The sequence below is a fragment of the Balearica regulorum genome, chromosome 3 (assembly GCF_011004875.1).
Source record: "Balearica regulorum gibbericeps isolate bBalReg1 chromosome 3, bBalReg1.pri, whole genome shotgun sequence".
Taxonomy (NCBI): domain Eukaryota; kingdom Metazoa; phylum Chordata; class Aves; order Gruiformes; family Gruidae; genus Balearica; species Balearica regulorum.
This window is the reverse complement of record NC_046186.1, coordinates 40203761-40224434: the sequence shown is the minus strand read 5'-3', so window position 1 is coordinate 40224434 and position 20674 is coordinate 40203761. Positions and strand designations below refer to the sequence as shown.

At 39.7% G+C, this 20674-nt stretch overlaps 1 protein-coding gene across 2 annotated transcripts; it reads right to left on the bottom strand.

Moving 5' to 3' along the window:
* Positions 1–1861: 1861 nt before the first annotated feature.
* On the bottom strand, positions 1862–19462 carry CFAP206 (cilia and flagella associated protein 206). 2 transcript variants are annotated; one of them, XM_075747628.1, is made up of 13 exons: positions 19386–19462; positions 19041–19149; positions 17275–17358; positions 16859–16949; positions 15594–15782; positions 15169–15327; positions 14115–14323; positions 13168–13287; positions 10575–10773; positions 9726–9863; positions 7136–7329; positions 5956–6099; positions 1862–2399 (listed from the first exon to the last, which is right to left on the bottom strand). In XM_075747628.1, exons 2-13 carry the CDS (start codon positions 19146–19148, stop codon positions 2169–2171), a joined length of 1866 nt encoding a protein of 621 aa, XP_075603743.1. In that variant the 5' UTR covers position 19149; positions 19386–19462; the 3' UTR covers positions 1862–2168. The 2 variants fall into 2 exon arrangements, with proteins under 2 accessions (XP_075603743.1, XP_075603744.1); XM_075747629.1 differs by lacking the exon at positions 19386–19462 and having other exon boundaries at positions 15169–15228; positions 19041–19221.
* Between the last annotated feature and the right edge of the window lie 1212 nt (positions 19463–20674).

Below are 20674 nucleotides of genomic sequence, written 5' to 3'. Positions count from 1 at the left end.
TATGTGTCTGTCGTGTGCTCCCCAAACGGCAACACCTAAAAAGGAGAAAACCCCAAAAGCACAAAACCAGCTGTAAATGCAGAGGATGCCGGTGGCTACGGCGAGCTGCCCTTTCGATAACCTTACGGCCTGACAGTCACAGCGTTGCACTTGGGTACCAAACCCCTGGCTGGGAGGCTGCGTAGGGCGTGGGAACACCCACCATTGCGCCAGCGGAACACAAGAACCAGATTCAAATAGAGACAAACTCAAGTTCAAATGGGCATCAACTGGACGTTGTCTCCCCTTTCACATGAGTAAAGCCATTTTGAAAAGTAACCTCTCTTTTTCTTTTTTCTTTTTTTTTTCTTTTTTTTTTTTCTTTCTCTTTTTTCCTGAACTACTTTATTGGTAGTTAACACTCAGGAATCTCACATATGTATTTCTCATTGCCAGGAGAAAGCTCTTAGGTGCTGACATGGTTCTGCCATGCCAAAACTGAGATGTAGGTTACAATTGTATTCCCCAGTATTTTACAATACTGTGGTTCCTTCTCCAATGGAAAAGAACAGATCAAGTAGGATAAAAGGGCTTTTCACTCATCAGTTTTCTCTTAAATAAAGGTATTTATGGATTCTTGAAATATTAGTTTGTCGGTTCAAAGTAAGAGCTTTAGCATAAAAGGTTCAAATATAGAGATCACAGCAACAAAAAGTATTTCATAAAGCAGCAACAGTGTCTTTTTCTCTGAAAAAGCTGCAGCTGGTAATAGCATTCATATTTTTATTAATAAATCTAAAAATTGGTGCCAGCTCATAATTTAATGGGGGAGCAGCACATCTGGCTGTTACTGATTAGTCTATTTTCACAAAAGAGAAAAATCACCCAGCGGAAGACCATCTAGCTAAGTTCTTTCTGTGCTCTCCTCCTGCTCCTTTTTGTTGTAATGCCTTGTGGATTTGTCCTATCTGTATACCTTTAGAAAGTGAAGCCAGATACCTTGAAGATGGTGAAACAAAAAGAGAATGCTACCCTGCACAATACCACAGAAAAAAATCACCCAGCAGCTTGAATCTTCAGGCTTCATTGTCACAAACTTGTGTAACAATGACCCAGGAAACCATGCTGCACCACGCTACACCTGACCAAAAAAGCGATACAGAAACCTGAGCACAGCCTATGCGATCACAGTTGCACACCTGCACATTTTGCAGATAATAACTTGTGGAGCTCTTTGTCGTTGTGAAAAGTATCTCTGTTCTAAAGTACCCCCTACTTCCATTTGAGAAGATGTTTCATCTTAAAGCTCAAGTGATTCAGGTTTTCACAACCAGGAATACTAGCGGCGGTTGCATTGATCAGACCTGACATGTGTTTCCCTACCACAATGAAATAAAGCTAAAAAGTGTGCTGTGGCTTTTCAAATAAAGTATGCTTTAGCTTTTCAAACGCAAGTGAAACAGAGCTTTCAAAAAGGCAAGTTCCTATGGTTTCCAGCACGCCGTTTAGCCAATGAATACAGAAATCACTGGAGACCTAAAAGGCTGCCAGAGCCACGCAGATGAGTTCCCTCTTCTCCACCACCCTGCCTCGGCCTATGCTCGTGATGCCTGTTACCCCACAAAGACACTTGGGTTACAGCAGCACGAACGGACAGGCCCAAGACTGGTATCATTTTGCTGGTGTTACTTTCTTGATGGTTCTGCTCTAACGGCAGAGCTGTGACAGTCGGGTGACTCTCTTGGGATCAATGTTATTTCACACCTATGGGAATCATGCCTCCGTAGGAGCTGCAGCACTGGCCCCATATCCTGTAAGAGCTGTTTGTCTTACATTATACTTTTCATGTACCAAAGACATGGCTCTTAACAACAGTGTTTCAGCAAGCAATGACTTTATTAAAACCTCAGGAAAATCTCAGAACACATGCTACACATTTAAATGTGGGTTTAAGTTAAAGTCTTTGGGAACATCCTGATTCTAAATTGCTGTTTAAAATCTGGGTGCTTTGGGCTTATCATTTCTGTCACTTAATGTCAGTCAGCAGGCCCAACAGATAACATAAATGAGATAAATCAATTGCTCCTGGAATCAACAGACACAGTAAAATCTTTTGTATCTTAATTCAGATATATGCAGGGATTTTTATACATACATTCAATATATATCTTTAGGTTTCTCATTTTCACTTAGGTTTCATCTACTGCTCTTGTTAAGTCTACTTTGACCATATGAGTAGTAGTAGATGATCCTCCTCGGAGACCTTCCAAGTAAATCTGTGGTCTGGGTACATTGCTTGAGTTGTCTCGCTTAGTCTGGGTGCTAACATCTTTTGGCAAGTACACTTGGGTGGAGTTCTCTCTTCTCATATGGCTGAGATCGGTCTGCATGGCACGAGTTAATTTACGGCGCAAATTGGCCTAAAGACACAAAAAGAATCAGATTAAGCAAAATTTTGTTTCAACATTTTAGCACTGGTGTATACATAGATGCGTTTGTGTATTTTAGATCTATGGGCTTCACAGACCTGGAACACGGCCCACGTCACCCTACTGTCAATGCGTGGTTGCAATGGTGAAGTGATAACTCCTGAACTAACAGGCTGCATGAACAGCACCGTATGTAGCCCCCACAATTTTAAGTCAGCCTCGTACTGCTTTTGTATTTTCCTTTGGTCACTGTGCTTCAAATTTTGTTAAATGCTGAAGCATTTGTCTTGTTAGAATAAAACGTTGTTTTCATGGTAAGCTCTTCCAGTGCTTGAAACTAATTTCAATCAGTCTGAAAGCACACTGAATGTGATGGCAGGCTTGGATAAATCTCTTTGGGCATCCGCAACCTAAAACAAGTCCGAGGATCCTGAATATCGTGGATAACCCAACTACAGGATCAAGTCTTTGTCTGGTTTCCACCACAAGTGACAAAGCTTGGGCATTGGTGTCACAAAGTATCAGATAAAAGGGAAAAAATGCCTTCTTTCGAGACATTGCTCATTAACCCCTCAGCAAGGGGCAAAAGTTAGGGCAATTTGTGATTAAAGCTCTGGTTAATGACAGAAACTGCTGTAGATACAACAACAAAGCCACTTCTCACAAAGTGTTAATATTACTAAGTCAGCACTTGAAACAACAAAATGTTCCTTATTCCAGTGAGCCTTCTATGTCAGCAATGATGTAAAACACCATAAATCATATGACATCATGTTGTCATCAAAATATACAAAATCCAGTCTCATGTGGTGGGATCCACAACCCCACATGTAAGCAAGAAACTCCCTGGCATCTAGTCCAGTCAGTGGAGACTGGAGTCAGGGGAAGCTGGAGAGCGATTAGCTTGGCCAAATTCTGTGTTCGTATCAGGGTGAGTCAGAATACTCTCCAGACTGCAGTAGCTAGGTCTCTCTGAACTGGAGTGGAAGTTGAAGGACCTAAATGTAGACACATCTTGGTATCTTAATCTACAACTGAATCTTCTGCACTGTGACATCAAGGCAAATACAGAAAATATGGAAATTACAGAGTAGACGTCATGGCAAGAAAGACAATATTTTAGTCCTTTTTTTCCTGAGGGTTTTAATGACAATTAAAACAAGAGCAGGCATGAGATACTGTTTCTCTGTTAAGTTTATCGCTGTTGAAAACTGAAAGTATGCTATTGTAAGGAACTATGCTTGCACAAAGAAACAGATGTGAGCTGAAATTTTTACATCTAACATCAAATAGGTGTTCTAGCACAGTCATATTTTAACACTTCGTATCACTACAAGTTTTCTGGCTAAGTATCAACAACAGGGAAAAAAACCCAACAACAAAGCATCTGAGCTCATCCTCTAACAAAACCTGCAAATATGTTCAATGCTCCCCCAAAGTACCAAATTCACAGATGCATTGGTAAGCTATTTCCATTATTTCAGCACTTTGATTCTAAACGCTGTATCACCTCTGTGTTACAAACCCAGCGCAGTCACTGTAGACAAAACACTTCTGCATGCATCTGGGATCTCCCATATGGACAGCTGAAGCTAAAACACTCTTAGTACTTTAAATAACTCTATCTAAATATTTCAAACTAACAAGCTATGAATTTGCTTGTGAATGGTCTTCATGCTCAGTTATTGGAAAACATCCACCTTCGCTTATGCTAAAGATAAACCACTGACCACATCTTACATTTATTTATGTCCATTACAGAAGCAAAGGCGGCTTTTAGCTAGGCCTCTTGTAAACCTAATTGGCTTCTTTATGTACCTCAGTAACAACTATTACTTAGAATCCTTTATAAGCCAGTTAACACTGGTAAGACTTTTCAGTCCAAAAATTTGGTATTTGCATAAGATTTGCAGTATTCTGTATCCAGTTGATCTTGGTAACTGCAATATTCCCTGTACTCACAAGTTCATTTTGATTGAATTGTGAAAATCAGGCACTATATCTTGACAACTGCATGTGCTGTCAAACCATAGAAAGAAGCTTTTAAAATATATACTGTTAGTTTAAAAGCTTTTATGTAGGTGGCCAACCTTGTGTGCGCAGACTGTGATTTCCAATCCATCAGAAAATCATCATGATAGTATAACAAACATTTCCTCTGGCTAATATATACAACAGAAAACCTACCTGTGTTTCTTACCTCTCTGGCCCTACACGAAAGAGGGATTTTTTTTTTATTATTACGTTTTATTTTCACAGAATTTTTTTTTAGCAAACATGAAAAATCAGGATAAAATTAAAAGTATTTCATTATGCAAAAAAAAGAAAAAAAAAAGAAAAAAGGCCTCATGCTTTGATACCTTTCAAGGATGGATTAGTTAGCTCAAAGAAAGCTTCTGCAGAGTCAAACACATCCAAAGGTATTCCTAAGCATTCTGTCTGCCAATTACTACATTTTTCCTCCTCTTGATGGTGATGAATATTAATCTAAATTGCCCAACTTGCAATGAAGTTTTGCCTGACTCAAACCACCCAAACCTTTCTGCAACCTTTTTTTTTTTTTTTACAAAGAAACTATATAGCAGTATCTTCAACCTGTTGAATTTTTTTGAGTGTAGAGGAGGAACAAGCCTTTCAAGCAGCAGTGCAAGTGCAGCAGTGACCTGACCTCAGCGGGCTTTGGGGCACAGTAACTCCACACAACACACCACCTCTCCTGTCCTGAGTGACCACCATGGCAGATGGAGCCCAAAGTCATGGGCTAAAGGAACTTGGTGGACGTTTTACAGCCATTTCCCAGGAGTGGTCCATAGGCTAAGGGACTGGCACCTGTGTATTCTATCAAAGGATGGGAAGGGAGGTGGTGGTGAATGAGGTTGTATGGGATAGTGTGGGACCTGAGCATGATGTAAATGGTATGGAATGAAGGGTGGAGAATGTGCTGGGTTTGGCTGGGATAGAGTTAATTTTCTTCATAGTAGTTGGTACAGGGCTGTGTTTTGGATTTGTGCTAAAACCAGTGTTAATAGCACAGGGATGTTTTTGTCATTGCTGAGCAGCGCTTATACAGAGCCAAGGCCTTTGCTGCTTCTCACGCCACCCCACCAGTGAGGAGGCTGGGGGTGCACAAGAAGGTAAGAGGGGACACAGCAGGGACAGCTGACCCCAACTGACCAAAGGGATATTCCATACCATATGACATCATACTCAACATATAAAGCTGGGAGAAGAAGTAGGAAGAGGGGTATGTTTGGGGTGATGGCATTTATCTTCCCAAGTAACCATTATGCATGACGGAGCCCTGCTTTCCTGGGGACAGCTGAACACCTGCCTGCCCAGGGGAAGCAGTGAATGAATTCCTTGTTTTGCTTCACTTGCGTGGCTTTTGCTTTACCTATTAAACTGTTTTTATCTCAACCCATGAGTTTTCTCACTTTTACCCTTCCAATTCTCTCCTCCATCCCACCAGGGGGATGAGTGAGCGGCTGCGTGGAGCTGAGCTGCTGGCTGGGGTTAAACCACAACATCGGGTAGTAACAATACAAACCAGTTTTATAGCTTTTCTTCTCAGTTCCCATTCATTCCATTCATAGGATGTCACAATAGTTGGTGGCAAGATATGAGTATCAGTTTGAGTACTACTGTCACATTTTGTCATTGGTTTCATCAAACATTTTTCTGCATTTCTGGCCTGGATAAAAACAAAACACAAAACCAAGCAAGACATTAATGAGAAGAATGCAGACATCTAAGAAGAATAGCATATGGATACACTACTTTTTAAAAGCAAGTAGAAACCTGCAAACAAGTGGATAGTGATTTTTATATTCAACAATATTTTTGTTCTCCCTACCTCTGCTAAAAAGAAGAAACCATTAAGTATTCGATGGATTTAATTTCTGACACAAAACCCTTTAGGCAAAGGCCACAGCTGAATTTCAGACTCCCACATCCCAAGTGAGTGCTCAATCATTGGATTTTGGTACAAAGGGTCCTACCACCACCAGTATTTTATGATGCAGGCACTTCAGTTTGTCATTATGAATGGACTAAAAATCACAAATCATAATTAGGAAAAGTGCTTACATCTCTGCCAGAGCCGGGATATAAACTATATCTTTCGCACCAATGGCCAGTTCAAGACTACATTCTTTCCATTGCTAGGGACCTAGAATTCACAATGGATCACAGAGAATGCATATCAAGTCATTGGATTTCACACAGTAGCACTGTCACATTCATTATTAATGAGTCCCCTTTCATTTTGTAATGTATTCCATAATTCCTGTCCCCAGATATCACTACACCTTCATCCAGCACATACTGATGAACTGCTAAGCTAAAGCTCCAGTTAATAAGGTATCTATCTGGCTTATCTTCTATTGCATATATTTACTGTCCCTTTAAGCTACTTTTGCAAAAATGAGGAAGAGAAACATCAGAGACAGGATCTTTCTGGGCTAAGAATGAACAGCTTTTATCGCTGCCACAATCCTTTGGCTCTACATATTCTCCTGTGAAAATGTGAGAACAACATTAAGGGAAAATGTTTCTTATCAACAACCCGAAAGCCTGGAAAAGATGGAACTCCAGACATTCTATATGATAGGCAGATGATTATACTTCTTTCCTAAAGATGGGTATCATCTGTTCTTTTTATGTTCTAGAAAGGACAGGTCAACCAGCAACTTAACACCTGTTCAGCAAGAGCCATGGGCAATGTGTACCTGTGCATACGGAGCAAGGTATTCAAACTGATGATGAAGCTCGAGCAGTTGAATTAGCTCTGCGTGTTCTTTTGCTTTTTCTACATTCAGTTGAATGAACCTATCTGGATCTTGAGCAAAGATGTATGCTGCTTCTTTGGAACTGAAAACATAACATCTCTCCTTGTGCTTCAAAATTCCAACAGCAGGATTTCCTAAAAAAAACACCCACGCAAACCCAAAACAAACCCCACAAAATAAAATAGTGAACAGTATGATATCCAATACAAAAGACATTTGTAATCAAGATTCTGTGTTTCCCTCAAGTCAGTTTCACTTCCTTTTTTTTGTGAAATCAGAATAAATCCCTGAAAGTAAGCTGGTTTAAATACAGAAAAGTCTATTTTGTTAGGTCAGTACAACTGCTTTTGATCAGTTCACATCCAGCATGCCTTAGTGCATGTCAGTCAGAAAAACAACAGATAAAACACCTAAAGAAAAGGCATAAGAAAACAGCCCATACCCACAAATGTTTCCCCTAAAATCTCCAGCAAATATTTGATTGCAGATCAACAGTCCATTTATACTAAAAAGCATAACACTGATATTAACTGAAGAAACAGATGAAGCAGCTGAGAAGCTGGACAATAAATTAACAGAGAAAATTAAATGTCAATAAAGGCCAAATAACTTATATAGAAAAACACAAACTGAGCTCAAGACAGTGGCAGGCTCTGCTTCAGCTGTCATTGCCCAGGAAAGACCTAGAATCATCATAGACAGTGCCTTGAAAATACCAACTGGCAATACTCAGTGGCAATCAAAAAAGCAAAAGAATGTCAGGAATTACTAGGATGCAAACAGAGGGGGAGAAGAAAACCAACACTATAACAACGTATATGCTAAATTTGTAATACTATATTTTGTTCCAACACAACAGAATAAGAAAAAGTAAAATGGAGTTGAGAGTGATCAGAGGCTTGGAATACCTTTCACAGAAGGAGAGGGTAAAGAAAGAGGCCTCTTCAGCATTAAAGAGAAGCAAATGAAAAGAAATAATATGATACGGGGTTATAAAACCATGAATTGTGTGCAATATAAAATTACTATTTGCTAATTTTCCTAATAGAAGGGCTATCAGGTCTTTGATGAAATTATCAATCCAGAGCTTAAAACCGTCTCAAAAAGAGGTACCTTTTCACAGTATATATAATTATAATTGTGAGACTTTTGACAATAAGAATATCCCATGGCAAACGCTAAATGGATTCAAGAAGCAATTAGATAAATGAAAAACCTCTATCAAGGATTATTCAACAGAAGGTTACAGACTCAACATTTATCTGAGGAAATCTCATAGCCACTAACTGCTAGAACAGGGACAGATATAATTAAGGAAGGATCACTCCTACTTGATTTCTCATAATCTTCGAGTGTTCATGACTGCCCACATCCAGAAATCGGATACAGGACTAGAGAGACCTTCAGTCCAACCCAGGACAGTTATTCTCATATGCAATACTAAATAAGTGTAAGTAATTTACACTGCTGCTAAAAACTCTATTTTTTAAATCTGCCAAGTAATGACAGTATTTTCCTCCCAACATCCTGTAGGTTTAAAAAAAAATCTATATGGATAGGCTCTATAAAAGATAGGGAGACAGGAAACATGAAGTGATGGGGTAGCTGAAATAAGGCTTGCTTTCATGACAAATGATCCTAGAAGAGACCAAAAAATTTCCTACGATTAGTTGACTTAAGTGCACTTTTGCATTCTTTTCAGAGAAGGTTTTTAGTACTTTATAATGACTATTTTAAAATACATATGATGTAGGCATTAATGGGTGTCTTTGCATCACACGAAATTCAAAGGATGACCATTTTCCTACGCCTGTATTAAAACACATTAACAACAGTAAACAAACCTGCATTCAGCTGCAGTGTAGGTTATACAGACGTACATATAGTAGGAGGAAACATTTATCCATTCCACCTTATTTCTGCCTCTGCTTGCTCATGCCTACTTTCTCTTGAAGCCGTCCTACCTTCTGTTTAGGGCAGTTTATTTATGTATTTAAAAAAAAAAATACTTTAACAGGGATGTCGTGGTTTAGTGCCAGCTGGCAGCTAAGCACCACACAGCCACCTGCTCATTCCTCCCCCCTCGGTGGGATGGGGAGAAGAATCGGAAGAAAAAGGTAAAACTCATGGGTTGGGATAAGGACAGTTTACTGGGACAGCAAAGGGAGAGGAAAATAACAACAACAACAGTACTTATAACAGAATGTGCAAAGTGGGTGATACACAAGGCAATTTGCTCACCACCCGGAACATGATGTCCAGCCCATCCTGGAGCATCAACTCCTCCTCCCTGGCCAGCCTCCTTTATATACTCAGCATGACGTCATGGTATCAAATACCCCTTTGGCTAGTTTGTGTCAGCTGTCCCAGCTTTGTTCCCTCCCAGCTTCTTGTGAAAATTAACTCTATCCCAGTCGAAAACCAGGACAAGGGGTTTGATATAAAAGGATACACTCAGAACATGTCTTTACATTTTCTCTAGTACTTGTGTACATATAGAGTATGGAAAAGACCTAACTGCAAAGCATACCTGGGAGGGTGAGGCCTTTTACACCAATTGCATATGCACAGAAACCATGGTACTGGATTAGCAACTGATCAAAATTATCAGTAGTCTCTGGAAAAAGCCATTCTTGGTTCTTGAAATCAGAAGCATTCACCCTGGTTCCTAAGAAAAGGTTTAACAAAGGAAGGATTTCAGTAACAAAACTTCAGATGTTTAAAATATAATAATGTTACAGGATGACCGGATTACTCTGGTCTTCACAGGATGACCTGCAGTGCCAAGATTCTAAAAGCCAAACTTTAGTCCTGCCATAAGAGAGATTCTACTAAAAAAACAGTCCTGCAGGAGCCTTCTTTAGTAGCATTAGTTTTCTTTAGAAACAGAGGACAACAACAGGAAGGTAATATCTTATTCTTCTATTTTGTTTTTACCCACTCATGCATTACAAATCCCCTGGAGTGTAACTCGGTTGCTAGGGATACCATCTTACAAACAAATACTTCTGGTAACCAAAGCCCCGTTAAATTAGCTTTTTTATCCCCACCCTCCATTTCAGAAGTTCTGAAAGGTATAAAAAGACATAAACAAACAAGAAATTTAAAAAAAAAAGTAGAAATATTATTCTCTGATCATTCTGCCATTTTTATAAGGTATTTTTATATCTAGTAGCTATATTTTAATTTTATATATAAAAATAAAGCCCAAACTACACTACAGGAAAAATAAATCCACACACTACAAGACTCATTTTAACTTACTGTGCAAATTCTGATTATTAAAAAAACCCAATGTGTAGCACCTTCTGTAAAGAAAATTCAAACCACAAAAATTTTGGAAAATGAAGGAAAATGAAAAAGTAATAACTTTCAGTACCTATAGTTTCTCTTATCCTTTCCTCATCACTTTTCACAGTCACTCCTTCCAGAAGAGATGTTAGCACTTCCTCAGGAAAAAGCTGTGATTGGATTTCCGAGAACTGTTGCAGATCGTTAGTCATATTTGTGAGGAAGCTTACCAGTAGCATCTCATCCTGAAAGCTGGTCCAGAGATTAGAAAGTGCAACAAAGAGAGGCTAGAAAATAAAGAAAATTATCTGAGATTCAGATTTGTTTTATGTCTGCAGTGTAACCCAAGTGATTGTACAACAATCCCTGCTATGAACAAAGCGGGGCTGATCTCCAAGGCAATCAGCATCCAAAAATTCCAGGGGAACTCCTGGGCACTGCAAGAGGAGCTCCCATCGCATATGCCAAATATGGTTTTATAACTGAAAATAAGGTGTACAGGTATAAGAAGGACCAGAAGAAATGCACCTGGTTAACTACCAAATGAAGTAAACCCACACTTATATGTACAAACTATCAAGTTTATCTGCCCTGCTTCCAGAGTGATTTGGTACCACAGCCCCCCCCGGCCATCATGCATGCCAAATTAATGGGGTGCAAGCCTCTTCAGAGCTGTATGGGGTTCAGGACAAAACTGGAAGCTGCCATTCCCAGCAGTGATGCTGACATACAGATATGTACATACATACAGAAGAAGCCTACAAGCTTTGAGTATAAATGCTGATTTCAATGACAGGGACATAAAATGTGCCCTGTTACATCTAAGCACACAGAGCATTTACAGGAAGAGATTCAACAAATCTGAAATGCACACTAACAACATTATATTTTTGGCATGTTAACAACATTATTATAAGAACAGTCAACAGAGTCAGCTCTGGAATTCATCAGCATCCCTAATGCTGTGGAAATGTTATGGTTACAAAAATGGAAGAAACTAAAGGAAGGGCAGGAAGATCGAAATAATTTTTACTAGAATAAACAAAGAATATTAATGAAATCTACTATGTTTTCTAAAACAAATGTTTACTACAAATATAGGCCTTATGCTACGTGTTTTAAAAGGCAGAATGCCCAGCTTCTCTACATTTGTAGAGGATCCAGCTTCTCAGCAACTAGCTGAAGACAAGAACTATTTAAATGGTGTGTTAATAGAGAAATCTCTACCTGCAAAAGACCTGAAATCAAAAGACCTTACATATTCTGTCTTCAGCAGAGAAGAAAAAACAACTAACCAACATGAAGAGAAGAAAATCTAGGAAGGAAGCAGACAAGAGCAGACAGCTTCTAGGGAAAAGGGTAATGTGTATTAGTCACTTAAAACTCACAAAGATACAGAAGAAGAGAAAAAAAACCTGCTCTGAGTGGCTGGATGAGAGGGGAAGATGTTGTCCAAATGAGAACATCTGGCTTAAAAAGTCACAACCACACATAAACTGAAGTGTCAGATCACATCTGAGATGTACCTCAGTTAAAGTGCCGTTTTCATGAGTTTCCAGCTCAGAGGTCCTTACGGGAAGTGTAAAAAATACTCTGAGTAGATGGGGGGGGGACATGATCTTCCTTCCTCCCTCCTCCACAGTAGACTTTATTTTGCTTTCTAATTATTTGTTTAGAAGGATGAAATATAACCTAATATATGTATGAACTGCATGCTAGTTCAACAGCTAACTACAAGGAATTAAAATGATAGACATATCACACAAAATAATGAGCTCTTCCATAAAAGAAAATTAAATGAAGCTGGTTTCTGACATATTTCTCTCCCATTTCCTTTACACCATGTCATCATAATAATCCCACGTTTTTACAGGGTCATCAAGCACCCTCCTTCACAATACCTGCAGTTCACATCACTCATTCCCTCTTCCTCCAATACCTCCCTCCCCTGTCCTGTAGCTCCCAACTAAGGGTGAAACAGTACAGAACATCGATCATGCAGAGGTATGTGGCTGCTCATGGGCCAGACAGCACACAAACCAGCAGGGAATTGTGGCATTCCCATTTCAGACCTGATCTTAGGAGGGCTCTAATTGTGTCTCTCTAGTTGCTTGTTTTTCACACAACTTGCAGAAAATGACATTTTTTGAGATTTCCAGACTCTTGACAAATTTGACTGAAAGTGGCCAACAGGTTCAGAAGCTATTGGGAGGGGGAAAGAGCTGAGACCTCCATCACAGAAACCTGATTCCTTTAGAAAAATGGTATCAAGGAGTCATACTGTAATTACAGGAATTGCTATCTGAAAGGACTTTAAGAGAATCACACTCTGATGTGCTGTTATCTGTCATCATGTTCTTACTATTTCTGCAAGGAACAGAATATTTACACAAACCAGGAAAATATCACTGTAAATCTACAAATACTGACAAATGACTCACGACACTTACAGTAAAATACCATTTAATTCTTTCTTCCCCTCTTTGTATTTTGCTTTTCTCTTATCTTGAAAGCAACTCTTTTAGTTTAGTTGCCCCTTCAAAAATCACAGATGCTGTTGTAATAGAGAGAAAATAATGTAGCCTTTTTCTTAACACAAACTATGCAAAACTACACTGGTAAAGTACTTTAGTAATTTTTTATAATTAAGAAGAAATAGGTTTTCCATTCATAATACTTACAAAAACTTCTTTGGTATCTATGGAAACCTTATTCTGCACTGTGTTTTTCAACTGCTCCATTGTTGCTGCAAACTGCACATTCGTCTTTTCAAATTCTTGAGCACTTGTAATTGCATCAGACTGGAAACAAAACTTACTTCAGGTAAGAAGTATGATAGTCAAAAAATCAAGTATTTAGTAGTAAGTATTTACTTGGATCTCATCATTCAACTATTTTCAGGCAACTGTTTTAAGGAATGAAATGCAGCCTAACTTTCCACAAAATACATTTTTCCTTAAGTGTTCAGGTATAAAGCCAGGTGCTTCTCTCAAGCGTATACTAGTAATTTTCAACCTCTACATTTTTATAATAAGGAGAACTGAAAAAAAATTGAGAGACATATTTTTCCAAGCTTTACGATATACAGGAAGAACTAGTAAAATCCCGCAGTTTCTCAAAGGCAAATGAGAAGGTCTTCATAAACAAAAGAAGTTTCAAGAATTTAAATTGTATTCTTCAAACACTTCTGATAACTCCATATGTCTTGGGGATGTTTGCAGACTAAAATTGAGGTGATTTATGGGTTGGATTGAACAAAGAGATTTTCTTCTCTCATGCCTTTTGGGGCAGAGTGACTATCAATACGTAAACAAGAAAAAAGTCCCACTTTTTTAGTCCTTTGTTAATGAAATTAAACCAAAAAAGAAAACCTCCAGAAATGAAATGGAAGCACAGTCACACTGCAGCAAACAATTAATTTTGTGTTTTACCTGACAGTAGCCAAACCCAGCAAGTTAGGTACAAAGTTCAGCATGACAGATGATATAGGTTCTCATATACTGAGATAAATTTTATTTCATTTATTTCTGAATCTTTTGTCTTAAATTTCTGTCCTGTAAAAATAGGTAACTTGAATACATTCCATCTGCAATAAAACCCCACAGGATATAACATGATGGTATCTCACCAGTAGGATGCAAAGGAAGGCCTCATACTGTCTCACACTGAACAGTGCTTCTTTTAATTTAAAAGAACTAAGCTGTGCATATCTGTGTTGGTCTTCCTGCATGGATTCCAAAAGAGCTGTGTACCGGTGGGCTAGTGTACGGCAAGTATTAAGACCTTCATCAACAGTCCGTGTAGCTGACGGAATGGCTTCATTCAGAATGGCTGGCACTGTTTATATAGAATAAATATGAGATACATATAAAAAGAATTATTTAAATCATTAGCAAAAAATTACAATGCAGTACTTGAGCAAAGTAGACTTCCAATAAAATTTCTAAATTTTGTCCTTATCTTCATGCATTTCCAAACGGTTGCATACTAGATTCAATCACTGTATCTTACTAGCCAAGTGGTTCCAAACAGTCAGAATTACAGGTGTGGAAATACCAGTCAGGTCAAGGACTGTGAGAAAACTTGCTTTATAGTAGATGCAGTTCAGTTGATACTACTGACATGGGTTTCCTGAGAGACTTTAGACAACCTGCACAATTTTCAATTCTCAGTTTCCTCTAAAACTGGGCTGCAGACCTTTCTGACAAAGAAGTCTCCACACAGAGCTACAGTTCACAAAAACATTTCCACTGATGAGGATTCAAAATGCAAAAGGTTTTTCAGAACATGTTAAGAATCTGAAGAGGTTACTCTAAATTATCAGAATACAGATAATGCCCCAGCAACTTTTATCACATCTCATTACACATATGCAACAGAAAATTGTAATTGGATTGACAGTGTCCTTTCAAGATTTTAATTAAGTGCTTTTAAAGGCAAACATTACATATTTAATTCACCTAATGGGAAGGGATCAGGGAAAAGTTATCATGAGGTAAATTAGTGCATGAAGTTAATACGTATAATCCTTCCACATCAACCACAAAGGGCTCCCTCTTAGCTAAAATGTAGCAGCCTACATGTTCATCTAGAGACATGGGATATTACTGGAGCCACTCCAGTGAAGAAGGCCACCAAGAATTAAATGGGAATACACAGCCCAAATGCAGTTGTCTACTTACAGTCATCAATGCTGCTTCCTCCTTTCTTGCATTCCTTGTTGTACAACCGAATTCCTGTGACTAGCATGGAAAGATTTTTCAGCTGTTGCTCTTTGTTCTTCTTACTAAGTGAGACGAAACTAATTATCTCTGTCTGGGAGAATACACTCTGCAGGGCAGCTAGAAGCATTACAAAGGGTGAGAAAACCCTCAATATGAGGGAACAGAAAATAAAATCATCAAACAAGCAAAAATACCCTCTCCTGAAAAACTGCAAAAAGTAGGAAATCCATGGCAAATTTAGACCGTGAGGCTGAGCAGTGTCAGTTTGGGTAGTAAGCACTCATCACAGTTTACCACATCTGTATCTAAAGATCAGCAAAGAGAAGGTGAAATTTTATTTTTCAATAAGAAAAGCCCAATTTCATAGCTGGGAGTTTACTGACCTGTTGCCTCCCTGACAACCTCAATATCTGTTGGGGATCCCAGACCAGAGCTCAGCAGCACGTAGCTAATGATCTTTCGATACACATTCTCCATTTCTTCTTGCACACGAGGACGACTATCTGTGATACCTCTGACCACAGGAGCCAGCCTTTCCTCCAGAACACGGTGCTGTTGGCTGAGTAATTCAGCTAGGAAAGAACAATTGTTAGAAAGTGCTATCTAAATTATTTGGAAATTGAGTTTTATAGAGGGTGCAATTCATTTCCAAAGTCAAAGCACAAACATAAGGTTTCTGAAACAGGTATGTGGAAGGGATGTTCAAGGTACCATACCGTTATACTTAACAACAGTGGAGTTAAACATTAACATAATTAGCATGATTAACATCAGTCAGTAGAGTCCAGAGAACTATTCAGGCCAAATTAAGCAGCAAGGCCCTGGCTCTCTGGACTCTTCTGACTGCAGTAGGACCCAACACACACACACATATTTCATACACACCTGAAGTTACATGCCCAAATCTGAACACTACTCAGGATCTCAGAATCTTACTGGACTTGGTGATCTTTCTTAGTCCAGAAGACTTTGGAGCTAATTTTTGGTTTTAATCCATGCTAACAAGAAAACATTTTCATGACCTTTCTACACAGAAATGTTTGGGGTTTTTTTGTTTAGTTATGTGTCTTCTGTGTCCCAGCCAGCCCTCACTGTCCCACTGAGATCTGAAGTTACAGTTACAGCAGAGACATTCTCCCCATCTCATTTTTTTTCCACATTCCCTTCTCAGATCATATGAAGTTACCACTGATGAGACCAAAACATACTTGGTTAAAACTGTAACTGATTGTTCAAGACGGCTCATCTCAATTAGGGATATTGATAAAACATCAGGTTCTCTTTCAGATATGTGAGTGCAGTCCTGGGTACTGGTTCTCTTTCAGATACACAGGTACAGTGCAAGTTTTTCTTGCTGAAGGCAGCTGGCCACTGCACCCAAAAGAATAATTATTCTCAAGTGAGCTAAAACATTACATTCAGTAAATCTCTCACAGTGTACTCTCAAATCTAATGTACCTTTTTTCCCTACTATATCCATGCTGAAACACCATACTCCTATATAGTACATTTCTCCAGGGATTTTTATTTTGCTTTACTGCCAGCAGTCATTTAACAGGAATCATTATTAGCCCTATAGGGAGAGATATTAAAACCTAAACTCAGAATCAACTTCTTCTATGAAAACATTTATTTATATTGAAATTACCTCGGTTTGCATAGTTCATATCAAAGTAAACTTGCATCTTAATTGTGCTAAGGGATGGGTTTGTTGTGTCAAGGAGCCTGGTAACACAGACCTAAGAAGAGAGACAGAGAAGTGAGGTCTTTCTCATCGCATGGGAAACATCTGAACTGAGACTGACTATGCTATAGGTTTCACAGAAGCAGGAGAGCTCCCTCCCTACCATTCTCTCAACATACTATAAACACTATGAAGTATAAGGCATTTATTAACATGAGGGAACACATAATCCAGTCGTTAGCTACGGAACCGTGAGAACAAAGTAGCATTAAAAATTTGAAAGTATTCATATAAAAATAAAATGGCATTTCAGTGACAGGAACAAACAGCAAATAATGCTAGAGTCTTAGCTAAGTACTGACTTAGTCAGTCAGAATTACCTGGATAAGATTTTGCACATCTTTTTCTGCAAGGATTTGATCCACATTAAAGTCATATCTTGGATCTAAACCAACAGCTTTCACCTAGAGATTGCCAAAAGAAAGCTATTAATTTATATCTCAACATATACCCTTTGCAACTAAACTTTTATTTTCTGAAAAATCTCAGATGCAGTCAATATTTCTTTACTATTCTTCTTTTCCATTCAATCTTCAATAATGAAACAAAGTTACTCCATTTCACACATACTGCCAGTTTCAATCTCAGTTCTCAGACATAAGTGAAAAAAAAAATCTATTTGTGATGCAGACTTTGTAGAGAAATATTTAAATACAAGTCCTTTAAAAGTTTCCTGGAAAAATATTTTTCTAAGTAAAATTTTATAAAAAAATCCATCATGGTTGTTTACAGACTTCTCGGTTGGTGTTGTATCCATCAGTATAAATTTTTACCATTTGGATAAAAAATTCAGTCTTCTGCATACAGGGAAATATATGCATGTTTGCAACTGGTATGCATGCTGGGTATGTTGGCAGCCACATGCAAGAGCTTTTTACCCATGAAAATTTTCATGCTTAATTGATTAATACTGCTTTTGAGCCCAATGTATATTTAAAAGCCAGTGTCACCTTTAGGGGAAAAAAATGGCAGAGTGACAGTACTGCTGTGAACCATTTACATTCATCTACAGGTTTATCAAGAGCTGACTCTGTTCTTATACCACCAATGAAGAAAGAACCTAGCTCCATCTTTCTGCAGAGACAGATTTGCAGATGCATTCAGACTATATTTTGCAGTGGTGCTGTGTCTGCTAACAGAAGATGCGAAAGTGTATAATGTTTTTTAGGATACTTATAGTTGTTTACCAAGGGCAACACTGAGATCGATTCAATTTCATTTTTAATTTAAGTGGGATCCAAGACCACTCCTTCAAATATTCAGCCCATTTATACTACCTGGCCCTGCCTAACTGAAGAAACAAATAAAAGAATCCATCACAATAGAGGGAAGAGGTAAGTGTCAAAGAATAAATATAGCTGCTGCAATAAACATTTTCCCATGTGTCATGCCTTTTTCTTCATTTATGAAAGAGTGGGAAGAAATGGTATTAAAATTCAGGAACACTTCTTATTTTCACTTTAGAAAGAAAAAAATGGTTTACTACCTGCAGAAGAAAAACTAAGGGAGAACTCTCATTTGGAGTTCAAAGACTTCCCAGGACTCAGTACCTGCAGCCTTTTCAGGGCTTTATACTGACATAAATAGCAATTCAGAGGAATGAAAGACTTTTCCAGGTTTTTTTAGGACCCTATACTGAATATCACTGAACGCCCCTTTAAAACTTCCCAAAGCAGGCTCTCAAAACCTGAGATATTTCCAAGTTCAAGTTACCCCTGAGAGCCTGGGCTGTGGCCATCCCAGCCTGGGCAGGCTGCCGTGGAGCTGCCATTTCAAGTTTGTCGACTTTTAAGACCAAAGGAATGATTTATCTCCTCACTTCACATCATTCAGTCCGAGCAGCGTTAGCCAGCGACTTTGAGGGAACTATTTATTGTACATAAAATTAAGCCCCCACCTCATGAACGCCTTAAAACCGGTTTGAACTGCCAAGCTGTGGGCACCCAGGTTTGAAACTTCTGAGCTATATGCTATCAATACGTATTTATCTTCATATTTTTTGGATGGAATTTGAACGCTATTAGCAAAACATCCAGATGAAATAATAATTAAAAAACCCCACCCTAAACATTTAATTTGTGCTTACCATGAACGCCACCAAGGTTTCAGATATGGTTTGTCCCCGAGCAGCGCATTCTTGTCCAATTTCACGAATGATTTTCTTGATGACGCTTGCGGGCTGCTCACTAGACATACTGCAGAAACACACACGTTAACGGGATTAACGTTTATTTAACATTTCGGGTGCGTTTTTCAACGTTTCTCTTCAACCGGCTGCGGGTCCCCCTCGCCCCCATACCCCCGGCCGGGGGACGCCCGCCAGCCCCTCGGCCCCGCCGCTCCCACGCCGCCGCCGCTTGTCGAGGCACCCACCTCCCGACCCCGTAGGGCTCCCACCGTCTCGGTCGCCCCCAAAGCGTCCCGCTCTCACCTGCTTCCCCCCTCGGCCCCGGCCCGGCCGGCGCCAAACGGCGAGTGCGGCCCGCAGCCGGGCGCCAGCCGCTGGCCGTTGCCGTGGGGACGCGGCGCGGCCCGGCCTCGGCCGCTGCCGCCGGGGAGAGCGGTGTAGGTGCACGTATGGACGTGTGTGTGTACGCCTGTAGGTACAGATCTGCGCAGCACAACGTGCGCTTGCATACAACAGAGATACACGTAAAGAAATACGTGTTTATACAGAATATATATGTGCGTTGCATGCAAAATGTATGTACATACATACCTGCCTATATACAAAATGTGTATAGGGGCATAGGAATATATGTATATGTGTCATACATAAACACCTGTATGTGCATACAAACCATGTATACGGACGTCTATGGCTATATGTAGGTACGCATAAATAAACTTACATATGTATGTCTAAATACGCATACATGCCATACATAGGTATATGTACATAGGTATATATACTCGTATGTACAATATATATGAATAGGCAAAACATGTATAGGGATGTGTATGTATATGCAAAACATATATATGGGCATATGTAAGTATTTATACACATAAATGTGTGTGCGTATACAAAACAAAGTATTTTTTATATACACACACACACACACATATGTATGTGTGTATATATATATATATTCATATGCAAAACATACACGGCTCTCTTCCAAAGGAGCTTATGAGGGTAGGAGGTGGCAGGAAGAGCACAGCTTTATGATTTATTTATTTGTGTGTTCTCTGCTTTGCTTACAGCTCCTGGGGCTGGAGCTTCTGTTGGTGGTGGGGCAGCCTGGCGCAGGCAGTGCCACAGCCAGAGAGGCTCCCCTGAGCGTGCAGGAGCCGGCAGGACAACTTCTCCATGGCAGGCACCCCAGCAGACAGCCAGTCCTTCCGTGCCAGGGCGTGGATGTAAGCCAGCAGCATGCCCCGTACCAGCTGCCGCCACATGGCCTGTGAGCACCCGATGCTGTCCGGGTCTTTGGAGACCTGGTTGTTGTCCAGGTCGCTGTAGACCACCTTCCTCCATGGTGGTCCACTTCCCCAGGGAGATCCTCCTTAAAGGGACACTTCCCCTTCACGCCCCAGGGGAGCTACCTCCAGCAGCAGCGGTGCCCCTCCTGATGTCCCTGCCAATGGGATGGTCCCCCATGAGGGACCTAGCCGCTGTACTTCCCACCCTTCCACAGCCAAGCTGCTGCCCCCCATGTACCAGCACTGGATCAGCGAGACAGCAAGCTGCTCTCCCAGCTGGAGGGTGAAATCTTT

Excerpts from the sequence above, each read along its gene's own strand:
- CFAP206 (XM_075747628.1), bottom strand. The coding sequence starts at position 19,148 with ATGTCTAGTGAGCAGCCCGCAAGCGTCATCAAGAAAATCATTCGTGAA. Across the intron at positions 17,359-19,040 it reads AAACCTTGGTGGCGTTCATG|GTGAAAGCTGTTGGTTTAGA; the intron begins GTAAGCACAAAT and ends GGCAATCTCTAG. Across the intron at positions 15,783-16,858 it reads TATGAACTATGCAAACCGAG|CTGAATTACTCAGCCAACAG; the intron begins GTAATTTCAATA and ends GTTCTTTCCTAG.